The sequence below is a fragment of the Hordeum vulgare genome, chromosome 5H, assembly GCF_904849725.1.
Source record: "Hordeum vulgare subsp. vulgare chromosome 5H, MorexV3_pseudomolecules_assembly, whole genome shotgun sequence".
NCBI classification, from domain to species: domain Eukaryota; kingdom Viridiplantae; phylum Streptophyta; class Magnoliopsida; order Poales; family Poaceae; genus Hordeum; species Hordeum vulgare.
Genome location: NC_058522.1, coordinates 243281543 through 243305201, shown reverse-complemented (window position 1 = coordinate 243305201; position 23659 = coordinate 243281543). Strand labels below are relative to the sequence as shown.

Sequence of the window (23659 nt, the reverse complement as noted above, 5' to 3'; positions counted from 1 at the left end):
TCGAGCATAGCCAGATTCTCTTCATCATCTTCATCATCCACAAACCCTAGCATCCGCCATTTCCACCTCCATAGCCATCTCCACCACCATAGTGATCTCTCATCTAGTTCGTACTTGTAATCGTGCATCGTACAAGGCATCCATTTTAAGACATATTGCAATCAATCAATCCCAAGATGTGTTCTTCAATGGTGTCTTCTCGCGATCTAATCTCCATGTGTGAGTAGTTAGGTAAGGTATGGGTTGAGGCATGAGCCTTGCAACCCCAGGTATTTGTTGAGGGGCTCAATGAAAGTCTTTAACATACCATCCCGTATGTGTGCAATAAAATTGTTTCATGAAGTATCTCTTTTCTTGTCCGTGATCTTCATCCCTGCAAATACCCTGGATCATAGAGATTGAGCACCGGTGAGGCTAGGAGCAAGGGGACCATGAAGTGTTTTATCGAACACCGGTGATATTAAGGTTTAATAGGGTACATGCATCATATCCTTGGGGATTCATGAAGTGTAGCCATTAAACACCCAATGTTTTTGTCTGATTTGATTATCTTAATTATCGGGGAAACCACACGAGACGGATAGGGCCCTCGGTAGGACAACTGATTCTTGATGCAGGACTCGTGTCAGTCAAGTTGTTATTTGGACGCATCCCCCACTTCGATATGAAACAAGCACATCTTGATGGGTGACTTCCCGAGCACAAACTAACATCCTTTTTTATCCCAACGCAAATACATGGTTGTAAGCATTAAGACCTCATACTCGTACCTGTTTTGTTATAAGTGTTTGAATCGCAATTTTCTTGTTGATCCGGTCAAAAACTGGATTTGACACTTTGGTAAAAGTTTTCTAGAGACCATTGCTTCAAGGTAATCTTCCTCTCATGGGTTCGATATCCAAGATTACCTGTGGGGAAATAGGTGCGGGATACCCTTTCATGTTCCAACACCGGATCGATAAAAAGGATATATCATGCATGTAGTATGGCCATGAGCCCAAGGAGCATTTGGCAGAGGAGAAGCAAACCGTGGTGGCAGGCACGGATGAGGCCGTGATGGCTGCCATGCGTGTCGACCCCCCAAATCTTGGAGGAGCACCTCGTCGTCAAGGCCACCGTTGATGCCTCGCGCATGAACGCCACCACACAATTGGCTGATTTAAATCACATTTTGTGGTGTTTTATCGAGGGCACCGGAGGTGCCTTCGACAAAGACTACGAGGCCTTTTCTCAACGGTGGCATGCTTACCTCAACTCCAGATCCATCTGGTTGGTACCCGGACATGCTTAGGAAACTCTCCACTACGAGGAGAGCACCCACGATGTGGACGCCTTGACCTCTTCCAAGTTTAATGAGCCCATCGTAATCGATATCTCCAACGACGAGGAATAGTTTATTTTATTTTTAGCTTACTAAGGACCTATGTTCGGCTAGCTACGCTTGTTAATCATGTTCGGTTTACCTGTTGCATTTGCTGCTCCTGCCTGTCCTTTAGAAATTATAGTTAATTGTCCAATCTAATGCTACTATGCAATAGGATCTTCTAGTATGTTATATTGTGCAATATGGTGCTCAGTTAACTATTTGGTTCATTTGTTGTGTTGATTTGTCAATTGTTTGGTTCAATTCTACAATGTGATGTTCATTGTTGTGGATACAATTTTGAATTGTTATGCATGTGAGAAATAAATCGAATTAGGATGTACTGAATACATGTGAAACATATACAATTGTTATACTTCCTGGTCCTTAAGCACACTTGGTTTAGATAACTATCTTTTCCATGTGGATCGAATTAATTTGTTGGATATGCGATGTGTTTATTCCTTTTAGTAACAGATTTTACTCATAGTATGCCAACTCTCACTTAACATGATCAATATCTACCTTATACATTTTACATGGGAAAACAATGCGAGACACTAACGTTTACCATTAAGGTTTGCACATGCATGGTCCTTTGGCTAATGGCACATTATTATGCAATTGCAAGAATAATTCTAATATTTAGGTTTTTAATAATTTGTTCTTGCACATGTAGGTCATGTTGTAAGAGGTTTAGACCCACCTTTCAACCCATTTTCATATGGGGAAATGAGATGTCCATGAATATCGGTCAAATCAAGAAACTCGGAAAGATTGTTAGGATAAAGAAACTAGCAACGAAAAACAACTAGATGTTTGTCTCCACAATGAAAAAGGCATCAGTCAACGATAGGATGGCACTAACTCTTCTACCTTTTTTTCCTTTGTGCCATTTCAAAATTTAGAAAACATATTTATGCATATCATTGTTTTTAGTCCTTTCCAAAGCAGTTTGTTGATGATTATGTCTCAAACCACATGTATGATCAAGAGGCAAGAAAGGTATGCATACAACACCCACTTGTATAATCTTGAAGTCTTCCTCAAGAGGACGAAGGATGGGTGGGCAATCATCCACAAACACTGGCCTAAAGTTGCAAGGACCTTCAACATCATTAAAGGCTCAATATTCGCCTTCCGCTTCAACAATTTTCTAGTTGAGATTCATCTGCCTATTTACCGTATATGATGCTACTTTCCATGTTGTGTGAAACTAGGTCATGTTGTGTAATTGGCTAGCTAGGTATGCCTATATGGTGTAACTGAGTGCTGAAGCTATATGATGTTGTACTCTGATGTATTTCAATTATGAAATCCTGGTTTCCCTCATACTTATATGAAATATATTGTGTGTTTTATATGAAATGTTAATATGAGTACTAAATAGATTAACAATAATAGGGCAATTAACTCGCTTATTTGTTTTTCTATTGCAGGCGGTTTCTGAGACAACACCGTGGGCGATGAACTCAACGAACACACAAAGTTTCTAGAAAGTTGACGTGTTGGATCAGTGAACAATCACACACGACTTACGCCTGCCAACTGTATCCGTTAGGCCACCTTGCACAAATGTTTTCAAATAAAAAGTGTGTGTGATAGACAGTCATATGCCATATAGTTTCTTCCACGCATTGTGTTGATGTATTGGATAACACAAACGATATAATTATAAATATCATCTATGATGGCCACCCCTATCAGAGACAATACTATGCAAAAAAATGTATGTGATGTACCATACAAACGGAACCATATCTTTGGTATTCATTGCGTGGGATGCTAAGGACATCTTACATGACTACTATAATACAATTGTTTCTGATGGCTCACCTGATCGCACACATGCTCTTTTGCCCCATGTGTGCGTGAGCACAGGAGGCATCGATGTGTCGTGTGGGATGCCCCCTATCACACACAGACAAGGCGACGGTTTAAAACTATGTCGCCGAAAGTGGGTAAAAACTATTTGTATAGAACTCGCCTGCAGTAATGGGCACTTCATATTTTACACCCGGGTATGACATATCTATTTTTTATGGCACACGGTTTTGCGGGGTCATGTGTATAACACCATTAATTTCTGCATCGGGGCGTATGTAGGTTGCTACGAGCTGGTGCACGCCATTAATGGTTGGACTGGGGCGGTTTCAGGGTAGCACACGTCTTGTTCCATCAATCATGCGTGCTCGTTATTACTATCGCTCACTTTTTGTTTACTTACATTGTGTGCTCGTTAGATCACACATTTCCCAGCATTTTCAAAGTTTTTGAATTCTTTTCCTACACATATAATCGCACACGAAAAAATGTAACAATTGTATGCAACGGTGTAGGGACACAAATAGATATCCTCTCTTCGCTATCAATTGTATCTTTCCTCTCGCAACCCCCAAATCTGACCTCCTTCTCCCCTTTGTCCCCGCCTCCACAAAATCCTCCACATTACACATATCCTCAGAAACTCGAACCACCCTCTCCATGGTGGAAGGTGCGGGGTGTCATAGGTAATACGTGCGCAGGAGCCCGCGGCTGCGTTGGCGGTGGTATGCGCTGATGAGGGTGTGGTGGCCTTGGCAGCAAGCACGGAAAATATGGCGGATACAACAGATCTGTTAGGGGCATGTGCGGTTCTGTACGCGGAACGTGTCATTGAGTATGCGGCCAGTGCGTCACGCACTAATGAGGTCGTCGTTGCCTCGACGACACGCATGGATTTGGCTGTGGTAAGGGCGGCAGGCTCGTTAGAGTCTGCTAGCACTCTAGCAGCACGCACAGTTGATGCTTTTGTTGTTTACGGACACTTGGAACATGTTCTTCCAGGCATTGCGTGCGCATTTGGTCGTGGATGGGATTTTTCCCGAGATCGGAGCTATTGTGAAGGAGCGGGAGTAGAGGAATGGTCGGACCTACGAAATCTTTAAGGACATGATCGTCGCCAACCCAAATTCGGATCTTTCCTTTCGAGAATGGATGTTGCATCAGTGTAGAGAATATTTCAACATCGTCGCACCAATAGGCTAGCCCCGTAACAACATCGACACGTAGCTATTTATATTTTGTTGTTTTCTGAACCTTGCTTATATGTAATGTCGATATTATGTTGTTTAGTTGATTATGTATGAGTAGTAGTACGAACGGTAATTTATGCAATCATTTTCTGAATCAGGTGCTTATTAGCAGGAATCGTCTGTGTTATTATTGGTCTTACCACACAATTCTGATTACTGACATGTTTGTCGGGTATCACACACATCTTGTTACGTCGAATCATTTGTGTTATTTTGGCTCAACGCACACAGTTCATCCAAGTGACATGTATGACGTCTATCGCGCACATCTTGATATGTGTAATCATTTGTGTTATTTTGTCTCATCGCAAATAGTTCATTCGGGTGACATATATGTCGTCTATCACACACATCTTCATCTGGGTAATCATTTGTGTTATTTTGGCTCATCGCAAACAGTTCATGTGGGTGACTTGTATGCCATCTATCGTACACATCTTGATCTGTGTAATCGTTTGTGTTATTTTAGCTCATCACAAACAGTTCATTTGAGTTATACGTATGTCGTCTATTGCACACATCTTGATCTGGGTAATCGTTTGTGTTATTTTAGCTCATTGCAAATAGTTCTTATGGATCAACTATATCGCACACACAACTCTTATATGAATCATGCTTGATGGATCAGCCATTGCATGCAGTTTATTTTATTGGAAACGGTTTTATTACCATACTTCTTGCGATTCATGAACCGCACACAGTTTGATCGAATTGTCTCGTATACATGTGTCGTCTTAGGACCATCCTGCATAGTGCATGTTTAGATAAATGGGATTGTAGAGATGGGTCTCTTAGGTATATAGGATACATACATAAATGAGAAGGTTCACCATTGTATTCCACGACTTGGTCATTTGTAGACCGATGCCAATGTCCTTGGTGTTGAAGCACTTGAGACATGATGATGTCCATAAAACCCGGGGAATTAGATGGCCTCCCATACATTGACCAAAGACATGTCTTTATTAATCGTGAAATTACTTGCCTAAATATCCTCTTAGGACTAGGATCAACAAATCCCTCTCACTCAAGTAGTCCGTCAAAATTAAACCCAAGTGACGGATTCACGTCAACATTGCCAAGAGGTAAGACTATCCATCATGTTGAGAAATGATATGTGTCGATGTTTGATATCAGCAGTGCTACCGAAAGATAGCAAAATTATTCAGAGGGGTGTGCAAGTGGCAGATCAAGATGGATATACACAAAGGACAATATGATCTACACATGTTCACGGCCTCTGAAAGGAGGTAACACCCTACTCCGGCTATGGGGGTGTATTGCATTGTATGTCTGCCAAAGATAAGAGAAATCTTGGCGCGGTAACTCGGTTACAAAGTGCTACCAACGGCGATAACGAGAGAGAGATGAAAGGTTAGGTGGTGAACTTTAGGCCTCATAATGTCTAGAAGATATGAGAATATCCCATGACTCGGCTTACCGAGAGTGCATCTTCACATTATTGCAATTGGTTTTGATGTATACTACAAAACCATTCACACGGTTGTTGGTTTAGTTCAACCAATTTCACATATTGTATGTTAGCTTATTCTAGTATGTGAGCTTATTCTCTATTCGGTTTGTACTCCGCAAGATGATTGGCGACCCCTTTAGACAACTTTTTTAGTTGTTCTCATCAACCGTATATGAAGAGTGTCACAAGCAAAGACTTTGGTTTGAACTCGAAGGGCTGATCCCCAACCAAAGCAATCCCAAAATGCACTCTGTAACCATTTTTGTATGAGTTTCTATAAGCAATGGTACTTTTGAAGATTTTTTATGGTACTACTGACCCGCTTAGGGTTATTCACACACAGAGATCAAACCCAATCTCAACTCGATTGGCGATGTGCACAGCCATGCGCCAGACTTTGCCGAAGAGTTAGAACATTGGAGACAGAACCGTCCACATGTTACAAAAATGCCATATTCACTTTTATTTCATTAAATTTGTCTACCTTTTCATGAATTTGAACCATTTTAAATGAAAATCATCCAATTTACTCAATTCACATTTGATAATTGGATGACCGTTCTTTATCTGTGTCCACAAACTGCGGACGATTTGTGACAGAGCTTTGGAGATGCCCTTGGTAGTTGACACTGATGCTGAAATTGAGTGGAAATAAACTTGAAGCGTTGGAGATGCCCTTAGGTACTGACAATGAAATTTAGTGGAAATAAACTTGAAGCAAATTATGGTCGTGCGTCTGAGTTTGCACCTGAGTAATATTTTTCTGACACATTAACAAAAAAAAACTGATGACATTTTACAAATTTATATGCTGATAACAGTGCAGTGGTTCCAAGGAAACAAACAAGTGCACCAGGGAATCACCAGCTTTTGACATGAATAGGCTGCTGATACTGTTTTAGCACATCCCAAGCTTTACTGTTTTTCTTCACTTCCAAAAAAACATAAAAAACCACCTGTAATGGCCTCAGGAAAATAAAGTAAAATACTGACCTAAATCTAAACCATACTACGGTATTGAATGAATTTTCTGCTGCTGTATGACCAACACCAGCAAGAAAAGCTAGTTACTCCTCGTCCGAATCACCGAATGTGATCTTTGTTGATTTAGGAGCATCGGCTGTGATTTCCTTGAAGTGGGAACCATAGATCTTTGATTCCTGCCCAAGAATGATTAGCACATAATGTAAGGTCATTCATGACAGACCGCATCTCCAATTTAAAACACTGCAGCAAATCTTAAAACAGACAAGGCTCAACAATACAGCCTCCTTGGAAGTAATTTATCATGAATGCTTACAATATGACCTTATGAATGCACTTTTGATCATCCGGCGACATGTTCCAATGTCAAGATAGACTTTCACAGTTATCCCAGGTGTTTAATACTTTACAATCACAATTTCAAATTTTAATGATAGAAAATTTAAAAAGATGAGAAACTACTTGAAACGCATTCAGCCATAAAGTTCAGCCCAGATAAGCTATGGTTAACTGCAGCTGTCCATACCATGTGTGTTACTCGTATGCTTAAAATATAACTTCTAAAAGGAAAACGTGAGATGTAAAGTTTCAGCTAGCCACAAACCTTTTTCTTCACATGTGTGCCAAATTTCGTAAGGGCTGGAGGAACAACCTGATCAGCCTCCCGTAAAACATTGACAAGCTCACCAGCAAGTCCCTGTATATGGGATTAAAATAGCAACATTACATGAGTAACTTGACACTTTCAAGGTTTTTCAGTCTCTAGTCTATACATGATCTCAAGTTACCTTGTCCGCTTGAGTGAAGAATGTATGTGCAACACCTTTCTTGCCTGCACGACCTGTCCTCCCAATCCTGTGTACATAATCCTCCGTGGTCAAAGGAAAACTATAATTGATGACAACTTCAACATCAGGAATATCAAGTCCGCGTGAAGCCACATCCGTCGCAATCTGCGATAATTACGAGATAGTACACACTGACTTAGTGAAACAAGAAAGCCACATAAAAAGTAATATGTTGACCTAAAACCACGACAAGAATTATGGAAAGGAGGGAGTACTATATATATAACAAACAAGGGGCAGCGGATAATGTCGAATGGTGCGCTCTTTCCAACATAAATATATTCATCCAAAACATTTTAATATGTAGATTATGACTCATTTTTATGTTCACATTTCAACTTTCATGAAAATCTTAACATTTTGTGGGCTGCGGAAGAAAACAAGCCCAGACACTCCTCTTTCGTGTTCTTCTAATGTAGACTACTCCCCAGACACTCCTCTTTCTTGTTCTTTTAATGTAGACTACTCCCTCCGTTCCTAAATATAAGTCTCTTTTAGAGATTCCGTGTTTGGTTACTGTCATCAAGTGGAATGTAATGGGTTCATTCCGTTCCGAGGGATCGTTCTCGTGTTTAGTTGGGTAGAGGAACCGGAACCAACTGGTTCTCCGGAACGGCATATTCGCCCAAGATCCGGAACGCGCTGGTACCTTCAAATCAAAGGAACCACGCGCAACGCGTCGCGTTTCATCTTTTCCTCGACTTTGCCCTCTCTCCCTTGACCAAACTCCGTTGACAGGAGGAGGAAGGAGGCGATATGCATATATGATAGTAATCACACAATTGATATGAAGAAGTGAGCTGATTCCTGATTTTCAAATTCCACCCCTTCAACCAAACACATAGATGGAACCGACCCGTTCTATCATTTGGTTCCAACCAAACATAAGAACGGAATCGACCCATTCCATAGGAACGGAACCATGACATTCCGTTCCACTACGTTCTCGAACCAAACACGCCCTTAGGGGACTACATACGAAACAAAATGAGTGAATCTATATTCCAATATATGTCTATATACATATGTATGTAGTTTTCCGTTGGAAACTCTAAAAAGACTTATATTTAGCAACGGAGGGAGTAAAAACTAACAAAAAAATCAAAAGAACTCAAGTGAACATGATCCACTCTAGTATCATGACAGATTTTTTTCAACTTTATGAATTTTCTACACTCGTTGATTTTCAGCATCTGCGGCCAGGCGCAGAAAACTCATGTCCCAGCAAACACGACACATCATAAGGCTGAAAAGCAAAATAAAGGATAAAAATGCAAAGCATGCAATGCTGAGGCTTAATATCATGATTCTGCCATATTGCCAGAACCATTATTATATGGGAAACGTTTGGAGCCGGCGCGCCGGCGAACCGTTCGGCCGGGTGGCTGGCCCAGTCACGCAGCATTTTTCATCCAGATTTGCTGCAACCGGCGTTTAAATTTAATACAAGCGTTTCCCATTTGATACAATTTATCCATTAAAAAAACTACATCCATGTTTGGTTGCAACCCGAGTTAGTCAGATTTTTTCGCTACAACCGGCGTTTGATTTTTGCTACAACCGGTGTTAATTTTTGCTACAGCCGGTATCATTTTTTGCTACAACCGTTCACTAAAAAAGCTGCATACACATTCATCAGAGTTGCAACCCGAGTTCACCGGATTGCTTTGCTACAACCCACATTTTTGTTTTGCTACCACGCATCATCAGCGTCGTTTTTTTTTGCTACTACCACGTTGATATTTTTTGCTACAACCATATTTTTGCTGTTACGACCATTTTTGTTTTGCTACAACCATATTTTTGCTGCATCCGTTGCCGAAATTTGCTACATCGCTGTTTATTTTTGCTTCAATCGATGATTTTTGCTGCATGGACAGATCTGACGGTCAAACCAGATTTGATCTGGCGGATCGGGCGGCTCGCGTGCAGCCGGCCGTAAGTTTTGGCCGGCGCGCCGGCGCAGAGCACTGCCCTTATTATATTTGGTAAGCAATTCTCATAATTATATTGGTTAAGTTTATAAGCTTCAGTTTTTGAAATACATTGATAAATAGTTGAAGATATCAACAAGTTCCAGAGAAGATTTCTTAAAGGTTCAATCTCAGATCGCAAAATAAGGAGGTCACGTTTAAATAAGTCACTACAAAGCTACAAGCAAACCATTCAGGAGTACATGGAAGTCAGAGAATAAGCATACCATTAAAGGACATTTTCCTTCTTTAAATAATGATAAGGCTTTTGTTCTATCATGCTGAGCCTTGTCTCCATGAACAGAAACAGCTTTCCACCCCCTTCAAAATAAATATATATATATTAAACTAAAGAAGAGGAAATATGTAATAGAAGTATTGACTTGCAGACAAAAAAAACTGCACCTTTTATTAAGCATTGCTTCTACTCGCCCTGCTTCTTTCTTGTACAACACAAAAACTAAAACGCGGTTGCTGTTGCATCAAACACAGGAAGTGCAATTTTCTTAGACCCATATTAACAGCTCAGGCCCAAAAAAAAATGACTTACTGGTAAAGTGTTATATATACTGAAAATTCAAGTTTGTGTGAGGCAATATTATTACACTTGACAGATTATCAAATATCTCATCTAAGAAATATCTCATCTAAGAAAAAAAATCCTTGGTCGTAACACACTGCTGTTCTGAGAAGTTAGCCACGAGAAGAGATCGCTAGAGAGGAGACCAGGACAGCAATGTTTGGAAGCAGTAGAAACTGGGAAGGTAAGAGAACAGGGAAGTATGGACCCGCCAATTGTACTTGACTGCCTGCAAGATCTAAGGGGAGAAGGGTGGGGATATATGCTAGCCTCCAGACCTATGATGGCAATGTACAGGAAGAATGGTCAAGCAATAGATTGACGCGAATCAGGAACCATTTGTTTGCCAAACTAGTAAACTGAAGTTGAAAATCTGAGAGGGGCATAGGAGGGCTAAACAGTTCTATGATTTCAAGGTGAGTAGCTGAGCACCAATGTTTCTATTGAACGACCTCTAAATTGTTGCAGCTTTCATCTGCCTTGCTGATCGGCTACCAGCAGCATGTGAAATTTGTACAGCAACATACCTCTGTGCTCGATGATACTTGTCAAGCAAAGCAACCAATCTTGAATCCCGTGCTCTATCATCCAATACTTCAACAATTTGCATCACATCATGGTTAGCTGCAAGATCTTCCGATCCAACAACAACCTACGATAAGGTGTCGCAAGGTCAGGCACAAGCAATCAGGTATCATGAAAAGTGAAAACAGTGAAACATTACCTTTATTGGATTCGGATCCATAAACTCTTGGGCTAGCTGGTGGACAGCAAAAGGCCATGTTGCACTGAACATAACCATCTGACGCACTGCATTAAGACATTGCATATTTATGGATCATATAGAAAAAGAAAAACTGTAGGGCCATTGATACAGAGACATCCAGAGAAAAAGTTGGTATCAGTAAGCTGCTAAAGTATAGGCATTGATAAGCAGTAAAGGGTGTCAATAGCCATGGTAACTCATTTGACTCTTGAATGCAGTCCATGTAGAAGGTCAAAGTACCGACCTATTGCTTCCACACAATACGATCATCATAATAAACACAGCATGCTCAAACTTCATAGACAGCTTAAGTTTACAACCAAGGCTATAATGGTTGCAAGCTTATATATCCAGCAAAAAAACACAGGTGCAGGTGCATATATCTAGTTATTTCATCATCCCTCTTGCGCTAATGTATATCAACTTAGTGGCATACAAACAAATAGTACCAACATAGGGTGCGTTCGGGAGCCCTCCGTGGCCGAAAAATCCTCAACTCCAACTCCACGAATCCAGCGCCAGCTTCTCGCAATCGATCCAGGAGCAAGTGGCCCGTTCGGCATCACCGCTTCTCGCTTACTGGAGAGAGTGAGCCTGACACCGAGGGAAAGATGGGCTGGGCCATAGGCCTTGGTTGTAGCTTTTTTTAGGGGAAAAAGGAGCCTGAGATAAGCTCGTCGATGCAGCCTCAGTGCTCCTGTCAGGGACGGCGCCACCCGCGGAGGTCGGGGCGGAGGACAACAACCACGGCGGCCACCTGCGGAGGTCAGGAGGGAGGCGGAGAAGGGCGATTCGCGGCAGGTGGAAGGGTGGCCGCCGGTTTGGCGCTGTTGTGTGCCCGCGGCGGCTGCTAGGGTTGGGCACAAGTGTAGAGCATGGGAATGAGCGAGAGGAGGAGAGGAGTAGCACTTGAGTCGAGGGGAGGAGAGGAGTAGCGCTTGAACCGGTACACTAAGTGTTGGCAATTTCCTGTAGATTCGGCCCAACTCTCGCTTCTCACGGATCATGGAGCTCACGAAAACCAGCTCCGCAAATCCTCGTTTTTTGCACTGCGCTCCCCGCCAGCTTCTCTCAATAAACTCCAGAGTTCGGAGCGTTCGGGCCAACTTCAGAGGTGGAGCTCACGGAGTCAGGAGTTGGAGGGCCCCAAACAGGCCCATAGTATGGAATAATGTTAGAAGTAGCTACTAGCTCTCACCCAGGACTCTCCCTTTCTGAAGAGGCGTGCTTCACAAATGGGATTTTATCTTGATGTGCTATATACACATGTACACACAAAAGAGCCACTACTTAGTAGGAAGCTTTATTAGACATCCATACCAAGCAACCTTGTGTTACAAGGACTCTCGGTCCTTTTAAAGAGTTACAGACCAACTCTACTAGCCGTCTATTGGTTGGCATTCTTAAGCATGACCAACTTACAGCTAATAGTCAACTTGTACTTGCTTCTACTACTCTTTCTTAAAAACATGCAATTATCTATAACCTGGACTAGAAACTCTGTGCAAGTTGTAGTACTATAACTTCTCCTGCTGACATGCATGCATAGCTAGCTAATTTTGCACGCCACCATAAATCATCAGAAACATAATTGTGGCAACATTAATATTAATAATAGCAATGAAGAACAGACCCTGCAGTCCCTGACCCTACCCGCCCACACATACAAAGACACACAGGAGAGAGACTAACCCGATGATGTTTGGCTTAAAATCGCCCTGACCTCGGGCTCAAAACCCATATCCAGCATGCGATCTGCTTCATCAAGAACCTACAAAATACAAACATGTCTTACTGGGATACTAGTGAAACTCAATTCAACAATAGAAACAAAATTCAATGCAAGGATGGATCGATGAACTAATGGTAAGCATAATATCGGCAGTAATCCCAAGAAACGCTGCAGGTGGCTTCACTGCTGCCATATGCTGACCAATTATGACACTTTTCATCATGACCATCCTGTGTTTAATTCTAGTCATTGCTGGTTAATTACATCCAAAAAGATATAGCAGACCAAAGAGAGAAGGGTGTGGGAAGCGGAAGTGCCTTCAGTTATTTTGTTCGTATACTAATTTGAGTTGTATCACCAACCGTACTTGTACAATCATGAATTGGGCACCCAGATGGCGTTAAGAGTATGAGCAAACCTGGAAGTTCAAGCTATGTAAATAACTAAGTCAGTTTGTTAAGAATTAAGAATTATGTACATAACTAAATCATCCTACCACCAAACATTTCTTCTTCAGAATTATGAGTATGAGAAAACCTGGAAGTTCCAAGTTATGTAAATAACTAAACCAGTTTGTTAAGACTATGATCAGTGACAACAGCATGTTCTGGTTAGGAAAAACAGAAAGTTTTTAAAGATATGGAAATAATTTAAGCATTTTGTGTCGTACATAGTTATTTTACCAATGACCTATCACTCAACTATCCATGTATGGAAATTTGATTGAACCATGTGACCGTTTTCAGGTACGAATGTTCAACAAAACAAGCAACCGTACACTACATTGTTGTTGAAAGTTCAATCATGCGCTTACTTTTCTTGCTACGTGTGTCCTGTATTCAAGATCTTAACATAATGCAGTATACTTTCTGTTAACAGGTGCCTTCTAAAAGAATACTAGAGCACAAACTCCATACGATGTTCAAGTTATGGCAGTATAATGAATAATTATTTTGCAAATCACAACCACAAATAATAACAGGACTAACAGAAATACAGTCGACTTACCACAAAAGAAACCTCGTTAAGACGACAAACACCCATTTCAATGAGGTCTTTCATACGACCAGGAGTTCCTATGACTATTTCCTGGTAACGAAATAAGTGAATGAAAGGACAGACAATGAAAAAATTCATAAGGCTAACTCTTTGATAGGAAAAACTTGAAATCACGATATGATGAAACAATCAGTAGGGCAAGCAAGAAAAAATTGAGTTAGTGTTTTCTTACAACTCCAGATTTAAGGGAAGATATTTGGGGTCCCTTTGATGTTCCACCATAGAGGCACACTGAATTTATCCCGCATGGCGCACCAGCTTCAGTAAGTACATCTGCGATCTAACACAGTAATGAAGTGTAAATCATTTCACTATATTTAATTCCAAAGAACCAAGTTCTTATGATAAGAATATGGCAATATCCCAGTGAGCAAAACAGCCTATCTATGACCATGAAACGGCAGACAAAGGTTAAAACATGATTACGACATTCCCGTTAAGCTGCTCAGATAAGATTCAAGAGAGCATAGCAAGTGGGGTCAAATTGAAAAGAACTGAAAAGCATAGATACAGAAAACTGCATATAAGAATTGACAATGGCGCATGCTTAAGCACTTCAGAAACATTTCTCCTACCAACCATTCAACATTAATGATTCTGAAAAAGTGGCAATGGGGGTAAGTAAAAGTATGTACAAAAAAACTCCAGAAAAAACTATGCTACTGACATTTTAATTAACAAGGTCATCCTCATAAATAATTATACCAAAACAATGCCAAATCAGGGACAAAGATACGGCTTTAACTCTGAAATCGCTTCAATGAAGAAGTACAGAAAGTGCACAGAGCATCACAAGCTAGCTGTATAACGTGTCGTTATTGTTCACGCTAGCAGCTCTAATTTACTGCCACGACAGATGAATAGCATCTACCCAAACATTGAAAATGACTAGCACAGTGAACATGTGGTACAGGTTTACCTGCTGAGCAAGCTCCCTCGTTGGAGCCAGCATGAGGCATCGCGGCAACCCCTTCTTGGCGCCTTTTTCACTCAGCTTCTTCCTGACGTGCATCAGCGCCGGCACACCAAACGCAATAGTCTTCCCTGACATAGGAAAATTACAACGAACGCAACATATTAACACGGTGAAGAGATAGGATGACGAAACAGGAGCAGGAATTGCAGAATTATACAGTACCAGATCCGGTGGCAGCGATGCCAATGAAATCGCGGCCATCGAGGAGATACGGCCAGGCTAGCGCCTGGATGGGCGACGGCCGGTCGAACCCCTTGCAGCAGTCGAGCACCTGGGTTGGCAGCGCCGCGGCGGCGAAGGACTTGAGCGGCGCATACTTGGGGTCGGCGAACCCCTTCCCAGTCACCGCCACGCTCTTCTCGACGGCCCCTACTTGGTCCGGTTCCTCTTTGGTCACCCCTCTCTTCTTGCTGCTCTTGCCCTCTTCTTCCGTCGCTGCCTCCTCGTTCTCTGCCGCTAGCTTCCGCTTCTTGTCCTTCTTGCTCTTTTTATCCTTCTTTCTCTTGTTGGATAGGTCATCCTCTTCCGCCGCTGCCTCCTCGGCCGCTGGCTTCGGCTTCTTCGCCTTCTTGCTCTTTGTATCCTTCTTTCTATCGTTTGATAGTTCCTCCTGCATAGAGAGGAGTTCGGGGTCCATGACGGCGGCGGCGGCGGCGGCGGCGGCGAGGGAAGAGCCGGGGTTCGTGGAAGAGAAAGGAAGGCTGGGAGGTTGATTTTAGGGCACTACGTGAAAATTCATATTTATTATGGAAAGGGAGCGGCTGGATCTCATCTCACTGTGCGTGCGTTGTGGGCTTCGCAATGTGGGCTATATTGGGTTGCGTTCTGTGCGTTCAGCCTTGTTGTGCCTGAGGGCAAAATTGACAAAAATGACCCCTCAAACGAAAGAACTCACAGAGTAAACCTTCGGAAGAAAGATTTCACGCGTCTGACCCTTTTGTGTGACGCCCGACATCTACTGTGTGACGCCTAAGCGGCGCCACACAAACAACCACGCTGGACAGGCCGGCCCCACCCCCACATAGTGCAACGCCTAAGGCTCAGGCGTTGCACACTGTGACTTAGTCTCGCATCGCATGTGGCGCGCCGCCAGCCTCCACCGCTCGCTCTCCGCCGCCGAGGCCGCGCATGGAACCTGAGGGAGACTGGAGGGAGGGACGGACCGCTTCGTGCACGTGGAGGCGGCGCTGCGGCCGTTCATGGGCGAGGTGGTGCACGCGCTGAAGCGGCTCCCTGGGCGGCGGCGCCACGCCCACGGAGGAGGAGGGGGAGTCCCCGTGGAACGACGGCGGCAGGAGCTGCTCGTGGAACGACGTGGTGGTGATCGGCAGCGGGCTCGGCGGGCTCTGCTGCGCGGGCCTCCTGGCGAGGTACGCGCAGGACGTGGTGGTGCTGGAGAGCCACGACCGGCCGGGCGGCGCCGCCCACTCGTTCGACGTCAAGGGGTTCCACTTCGACTTCGGCCCCTCGCTCTTCTCCGGCTTCCAGTCCCGAGGGCCCCAAGCCAACCCCCTCGCCCAGGTCCGTCACCCTCCATCGATTGATTGGTTCCTCTTCTACAAACAACAACAGAGCAAAAAAAATAGTTCCAGTTCAGAGAAATTAACTGTCTTTTTCCAATTCAAAGAAATTATTAACTGTCTGTCCCGGAACAAATATCGAAGTTAACTGTGTGTTCCAATTCAGAGAAATTAGTTCCAGCAAAGCAAAACTGTGATTTCTTCAGGGAAATTAATTCCCTGTACTAATTGTGGTAATGATGATGGTGATGATTCAACTGGCACTGCAGGTCCTCGACGCGCTAGGCGAATCGGTTCCGTGCGCCTCGTATGGCTCGTGGATGGTTCATGTCCCCGAAGGACAGTTCGAGTCGCGGATAGGGCCGACTGATTTCCTCAAGGTTCAGTTAGCTACTAGCACATATACTACCGTACTCTTCGTTTATTTTCAGTGAATTGTCCTGCATTCATTGATATGATGTTACTTTCTCCTTTAGGCCAATGAAACTTAGCACTTCTCTATCACTGCACTTTTGTTTGATGTTTTATATTACCTTTGTCTGTATCCGAATGTTCTGGTCATAATACTGATTTTCTTGCAGGATCTTGAGACTTATGTTGGTCTGGACGCAACCCGGGAATGGCAAAAGCTTCTAGTGAGTTTCCCTACATCGATACTCAATTCCCTAATAAAAGTCTGTTTAACTGTACCTAGACAGTATACACACTGAACTGCTGAAAAAATACATGATGCCAAATGGGTAATCAATTGCCGATTTATGCATTGTGTATAGCATATATAAACAAGTATCATGTAAATTTATACAAGTGCCATGATTCAAATATGAGACCAAGATTAATTAACCATGTTACTATTATGCCGCCTTGAATCCTCTGCTAACACGGTATCAAAAACAATTGCAGGATGCAGTTATCCCTATATCTGCAACTGCAATGGCTCTGCCTCCGCTGTCCATCCGAGGCGATCTAGGCATCCTTTCCACAGCAGCCGGTAGATACGCTCCTTCTCTGTTGCAGTCCTTGATAAAAATGGGTCCTCGGGGAGCCCTCGGCGCCACGAAGCTGCTACGCCCGTTCTCGGAGATTGTCGACTCGCTGGAGCTCAAAAATCCGTTTGTTCGTAATTGGATCGACCTCCTATGCTTTCTGCTAGCTGGCGTCAAATCCGAGAGTGCGCTTTCTGCAGAAATGGTAAGCTGAAATTCCACCAGGTTAATTATCCTGTTTCACTTCAGTGCTTGTCCAAAATTAATCCATGTCCTGAACATTGCATGCATGGAAACTACAGCCACACCTGGCTGCTGGGAGCTGCTCGTGGAACGGCGACATGCGATGCGATGACTAAGTCACAATGTGGCGCCTAAGCGCTCGGCGCCACACTGCATAGTGTGCAACGCCTGAGGCTTAGGCGTCGCACTATGTGGGGGTGGGGCCGGCCTGTCCAGCGTGGCCGTTTGTGTGGCGTCGAACGCTTAGGCGTCACACAGTGTAGTGTGACGCCTAGGTGTCGGGCGCCACACAAAAGGGTCAGACGCGTGAAATCTTTCTCCCAAAGGTTCACTCTGTGAGTTCTTTCGTTCCAGGGGTCATTTTTGTCAATTTTGCCGTGCGTGAGTTTATTTTTCCATTTTTGCACATTGTGACCAAAACACGACCGATTTCTATTTGGCCGTCGTCACATTATTATTGCTAGTTTTTTAGCAGCGATTATTATTGCTAGTATATCAATGTTCATGCATTGCAATGGAAGAAAAAAGCCCATACTTTACAACGGGTGAAACAAATCCGTATACATCCATAGCGATCCAAATTGTGGAGATCATTTAGAACATAGCATAGAAAAAACAAATTTCACCTCAAGAGACATCAACAATGAACCAGCAAAGGCAAAACAAAGGTCGTGGTGAGTCGACGGAGATGTGGATGGAGGTGTGGGCAAAGAGGAAGGAGTTGTTGACGATGAGCCATACGAACTCGCTCGTGAGGCGATGAATCACATGCCACACGCAATGGTGTGAGCGAGATCGGCTTGAGGGCCTTGATGTTGACAGGTGTGTGGGCCACTCGCGTGAAAGGAACCCTCTTCTTATGCTTCACGGCATACACTAATCCACCGTAGTGTCTTCCATCATTGGTGCAAGCACTCTCGGGTCATCCTCATGTATACTTCACCACCATCCCAAGCACAAGTGGACCAAGACTAGAGCCCATGCAAGAGCTATCGGAACTCACGTGATATCTCTCCTAATCGAGCTCTTTATACATTCGAGTAGGACATGGCCTCTACCTCAAAATGGGATTCTATGTGTGTTGAGGTACAACAACCATCCCGCGGAACCAAGAGTAAGAAGGAGCAAACAAGGAGATATTGACAAGAACCAAGAAGAAGCACCCTAGAGCCCCCGGAACTCCCTACCCCTGCTCCCAAAAGCAACCCGAGAGTATGCAAACTTTTTATAAAGCCCAAATCCTCCTCGGAACCTTGCCCGAAACTTTCAGCCTCGACGACCCTAGGGCATGCAAATTCTTTATGAAGCCTGGAACTTCGAGCCCCTAAAACTTTTGGTATGTCTGTGTGTAGCGTAGGGTCACGACCATGTACCTCTTTCCCCTACTTGGACTATAAATACTCGTCTTCTATCTCCGTTTTAGGGTAAGTAGAGCATAGAAAGAATTAGAGAGAGCTTGGCGCATATCTATCCCTCTACTTATTTCCTTTCGGTGATTGTGAGTCTATATGCTTATATGGGATTGTGCAATTAGTGGATGTGTGACTTGTGTTCTTGTCTTTGAGTGTTTCTCTTGTTGTTCCTCTTTAAGGGACCACCAAATCAAATGTCAGTACTATAGAAGGTCATAATTTTTAAATACTACTTAATAGGTCTAATCACATAGCATACATGTGCATCATCATCATCACATTAGTACCAACATTAGCATATGACATGACCTACAAAGATGGATGATCATGAGGCAACACAATAGAAAGACATAACTATTCCTCATATGGTTCAGCGACAATGAAACCGAAGAAGAGGAAACTCTATGCACGTCCATGGTGGAGCACGAAGATCATCCTGTCTCCAATATCCATGTCCTACATGTCGAATGCTTTGCTCCACCCATTAAGGACGATGCTTCCATCACGAGCTCCTGAAGCCGAGTATGAAGTCAATTTGATGTTGACTCTAAAATAAAGAATAATGGCCAGTTCACCATTATACACATCTCCTTAGGCACAACAGGGGTATCTAATGGAAGAACACAATTTGAACATTGTAAGCAATCTACTTAATTACGTGGAGCGTCTCAATATAATGGAGTAGATACAATTATGACCTGAGTTTGTTGTTAATGTTGGTCTTGTTCAAAGTGTGCAGTAGGGGAATGATCTCTTGGTCCAGCATTGTAACCGTTCGCGAGCATCCAAATTTATCAACAAAGACGATGACAAACCACATCTCTTCCCAATTTATTATGTTGACATCAGTAACCTCCATATTGTCTATTAAACTTCATATTACAATATCCAGTTCGTGGTAAGCTATCTAAATATTTTTAAATATGATCGATTAAATATAGCACCCGGATGAAATGTGATTACTGAAATCTATTTGTAAATTTTGTTACTTGAAAATGTTGGATATTTGGCAGAATAATTACACAAATGAGATATTGGATCATTGCTCCAATGTACTCGGAGGTGACATTTACATACTTACTTAAAACCGATACACTTTGCCAAATTCTTTCCAAGTACATCATGTAAAAAGGTCATATCTTCTTCGTTCGTCATCTTACATACAAAACAAAAGCCAACTCTTGTCTCCGGGTGGACTTGTATACTTGCCATAAGAGATATATTTATACAACTTCTCCAGAAGTTCGTCTCTTGCAAAGCAAAGGGCGCATTGATCACAATTTAGAGATCACTAAGAAATAGTTAGGCTGTTTATCGAGTCGGTACCATTTATGAAAGTGCTAAATACTATTTCCGACAATGCTTACTACAATTTATGAAAGTGATCAAAATCATTCTTAAATGAACATTGGATATCAAAATTTTGGTTCTGAATTTGTTTTTCAGAAATATTTATGAAAAAATTAGTGTTGCAACAGAAATGAGGATTTTGTTATATCATAATGAACATAAGAGAAATTTTAGATTATATATAGGTTACCGCAGGTCATTTTAGAGTAGAAGGAGTATAACAATATCACTCGTTTATTCCATCTCTCTTGCAAAGCTGAACATGGATCTCCATGTCCAAGACATGGCTATCCTCTGTGCCTTACGCCTCCTGGCCTACACCATAACTTCCCTTTTTTCGAAGAGGAGGATTATCCCCGGCCTCTGCCAGCGATAACTTCCCTATGTCTGGTTGCGCTTGAGCCGGAGGGAAAGAGTGGCTCGTCCTGGGGTCCATTGTGTTTTACTCTAAATCACGCAACGCATCGGGTGTGTATGCCGGTGACAACATGGCGGTGGCCCTCGTGGTACCCAAGCGGCGGCGACTCCCATGGTCTAATATTCCTTGGTGTCGGCGGTGGCCACGGACATGATGGCCACCTCCGCCGACAAGTCGCGGTCCCAACAACGTTTGTGGCGGATGGCGCAACCAGCCACGGTGCCCTAGACGCCATGCTCCCCCGCATACCAGCGTGGAGCAACTGGCCACTATTAGAGTAAAGGAAACTAGGGCAGTGATAGCCTGGCACACTTGATTATACAAGAAAATTGAAAGGTTTCTCTTTAGGCCAGAGGATGAGACTAAAGGGCTTCGCAATATCCATTGAGCACTGCTCGGACCCATTGAACCGAGCGAGGGGCTCCGCACGTGTATGCTTTCCCTTCACGTGATCCGCCCGGGAAGATGCTTGGGTGCCTCCGGGAAGAAATGCCCTCGTCCTGGCCTAGGAGGTGAAGATCCTTGTTCTGCATGTTTCCTCACGCAGCTTCCTTACGGTTGAAACCATCTACTGTTGGTATGACTAGATTCCCTCGTTGCTTAAACCTCTATAGTCTCGGAGCAGCAGGGCGATAGTATGTATCTGATGGATATTTGTTTGTCCCCGGAAGGACGACATCATCACTCGTACAAGCATACCATGGGTGGCCATAGCTTCATAGTACTGGATATAGTGGCTTACTTAATATATACTCCCTCCGTCCCAAAATTCTTGTCTTAGATTTGTGTAGATATGAATGTATCTAGACACATTTTAGTATTTAGATACATCCATTTCTAGACAAACCTAAGACAAGAATTTTGAGACGGAGGGAGTATTTGACCAATAGGAGCCTCCGACAAGCCTCTCTAGACATTTTAAAGAGAGGGGTATGTGACTTCTCAAGGGGGCGATCTTTTCACACAGGAAGAGGAGACAAAGGTTGACTTCACCATCATAACACACATTTTAGCTCTATACCATTCCAATACAACAAAGCAGGAGTAAGATATTACACCATCAAGGTGGCCCCAACTTGGGTAGTTCTTCATGTCATCCACCACATACCATTCATGACTTAGGATAGTTGGACGTGGTCAGTAACTGGTGAAACTCTCAAACAGTCGTTGATCACAACTCCTATGTAGGTTCTTGGAAACCGACATTTGGTGTGTCACGTAGGAGACTGAGGCATCTCCAGCTGTCTTAGTCCACTCCAGTCGTTCCTTCGAGTGCGGGATCCGGCAATATTTCCGCTGAGGATGGTGCAAAGCAGGATTCCTCAACAAACAACGCACACACGGGTGCGTCTGCTCGGGCAGGGTCTTTTCCCGTTGTGCCACGGTCAAACGATACCCATCTGGGCGGCATGGGTTTGTAGAAGTGCAGCGAGGGGCTTCCCGCGCGTGAGGAACCATGGATAGCCAAGGCCCACAACATTTTCCTCCCTTACGCCTTCAAAACAGGACCCAGAAGCAGCCCAGGCGTCGCACGAGGCATTTTGGCCGACTACATGCACCAAAGACGACGCCAGAAATCTAGAGAAGACAAGAGCCTATTACCTCTTACTACGACGGCACCACGACGATACGTCTGTTGCATCCACTCGTATGACCGTGGTGAAAATTGGGTAACTAGGGTGTGTCATGCCCAGTAGTGATGTGAAATGTTCCCGGGATCTCTCCCGCATGGACCGCTTCTCCTCAGGTTGTTCGGCCCTTGCGTCCCTTCCTTCGCGAAAAGGATCGCAACCATAATCCTTGCCTGCACGTTGGAAAGTTTTCGGGTCAATACTTGATGAACCTCTTCCTTCTGGCTGCCATCCACTACTACTCACCCATGCGGTCGGCCATAGCAGAGCGTTGTGTCCCCTCACGGTACTGCTCCCAGGAATCTCCCCGCGCAAGGCACTTCTGAGACGCTACGACCCTTGTGTCAACCCCTATAGTGGATCTAGAAACATGTACCCCCACGTGAGCAAGAGGAAAGCTCCCGAGTCCGGTCCCATTTGAGAAAAATCTTCCCTAGGTGTAACGCCCAAGATGGGATCCTATCCTCAATTTGGCACGAGGGCCTCGTCAGGGATAGAAGCGCATCTCGTCATTTCGCAAGAATGGATTTTTTACAAGTACATTTACTGAAAAGATGAGATATATAGAATTGGCTTACACTCGCCACAAATTACATCAGAGTCACATCAGTACAAAACATAAATAACACGAAGAATAGCAGGGTCCGACTACGGACGAAAACAAGCGAGAAAGAAGAACGACGTCCATCCTTGCTATCCCAGGCTACCGCCCTGGAACCCATCCTAGATTGATGATGATGAAGAAGAAGAAGAAGAAGAAGCAACTCCAAATGAACAATCAACGCGCTCGCGTCAAGTGACCTTTACATGTACCTGCAACTGGTGTTGTAGTAATCTGTGAGCCACAGGGGACTCAACAATCTCATTTCCGAAGGTATCAAGACTAGCAAAGTTTAATAGGTGAGGTATGGTTAAGTGGTGAGGCTGCAGTAAGCGACTAAGCATAATATGAGGTGGCTAACTTACGAGTACAAGAATAAAGAGGGGGGATGATCTACGCATAACGGACGTGAACTACTGATGATCAAATGAATGATCCTGAACACCTACTTACGTCACACATAACCCCACCGTGTCCTCGGTCGGAGAAGGAACTCACGACAGAGATAGTCATGGTTACGCACTCAGTTGGCATATTTTAATTAAGTTAACTTCGAGTTATCTAGAACCAGTGTTAAACAAAGTTTCCACGTTGCCACATAACAGCGGGCACGGCCTTCCGAAAAGATTTAACCCTGCAGGGGTGCTCCAACTAGTCCATCACAAATTA

At 43.6% G+C, this 23659-nt stretch overlaps 2 protein-coding genes across 2 annotated transcripts; one reads left to right on the top strand and one right to left on the bottom strand.

The window, feature by feature from the left end:
• Positions 1-6688: 6688 nt before the first annotated feature.
• On the bottom strand, positions 6689-15583 carry LOC123452372 (DEAD-box ATP-dependent RNA helicase 5). Its single transcript, XM_045129021.1, has 12 exons — positions 14992-15583; positions 14773-14897; positions 14026-14133; positions 13803-13883; positions 12755-12833; positions 11021-11106; positions 10824-10948; positions 10122-10190; positions 9944-10037; positions 7684-7848; positions 7500-7592; positions 6689-7071 (listed from the first exon to the last, which is right to left on the bottom strand). Exons 1-12 carry the CDS (start codon positions 15464-15466, stop codon positions 6979-6981), a joined length of 1593 nt encoding a protein of 530 aa, XP_044984956.1. The 5' UTR covers positions 15467-15583; the 3' UTR covers positions 6689-6978.
• Positions 15465-17694, top strand: LOC123396554. The gene is made up of 7 exons (XM_045091461.1): positions 15465-15537; positions 15667-15727; positions 16056-16350; positions 16619-16738; positions 16883-16983; positions 17234-17540; positions 17638-17694. The coding sequence occupies exons 1-7, from the start codon at positions 15465-15467 to the stop codon at positions 17692-17694; spliced, it is 1014 nt and encodes a 337-aa protein (XP_044947396.1).
• The last annotated feature ends 5965 nt before the right edge of the window (positions 17695-23659 follow it).

What these genes read in the sequence shown, in the direction of transcription:
- LOC123396554 (XM_045091461.1), top strand. Translation starts at nt 15,465, where the DNA reads ATGACGGCGGCGGCGGCGGCGGCGGCGGCGAGGGAAGAGCCGGGGTTC. An exon ending in AAGCCAACCCCCTCGCCCAG is followed by an intron (nt 16,351 to 16,618) that starts GTCCGTCACCCT and finishes CTGGCACTGCAG; the next exon opens with GTCCTCGACGCGCTAGGCGA. An exon ending in CGGGAATGGCAAAAGCTTCT is followed by an intron (nt 16,984 to 17,233) that starts AGTGAGTTTCCC and finishes TCTGCTAACACG; the next exon opens with GTATCAAAAACAATTGCAGG.
- LOC123452372 (XM_045129021.1), bottom strand. Translation starts at nt 15,466, where the DNA reads ATGGACCCCGAACTCCTCTCTATGCAGGAGGAACTATCAAACGATAGA. An exon ending in TTAACGAGGTTTCTTTTGTG is followed by an intron (nt 12,834 to 13,802) that starts GTAAGTCGACTG and finishes TGTATTTTGTAG; the next exon opens with GTTCTTGATGAAGCAGATCG. An exon ending in TGGATCCGAATCCAATAAAG is followed by an intron (nt 10,949 to 11,020) that starts GTAATGTTTCAC and finishes ACCTTATCGTAG; the next exon opens with GTTGTTGTTGGATCGGAAGA.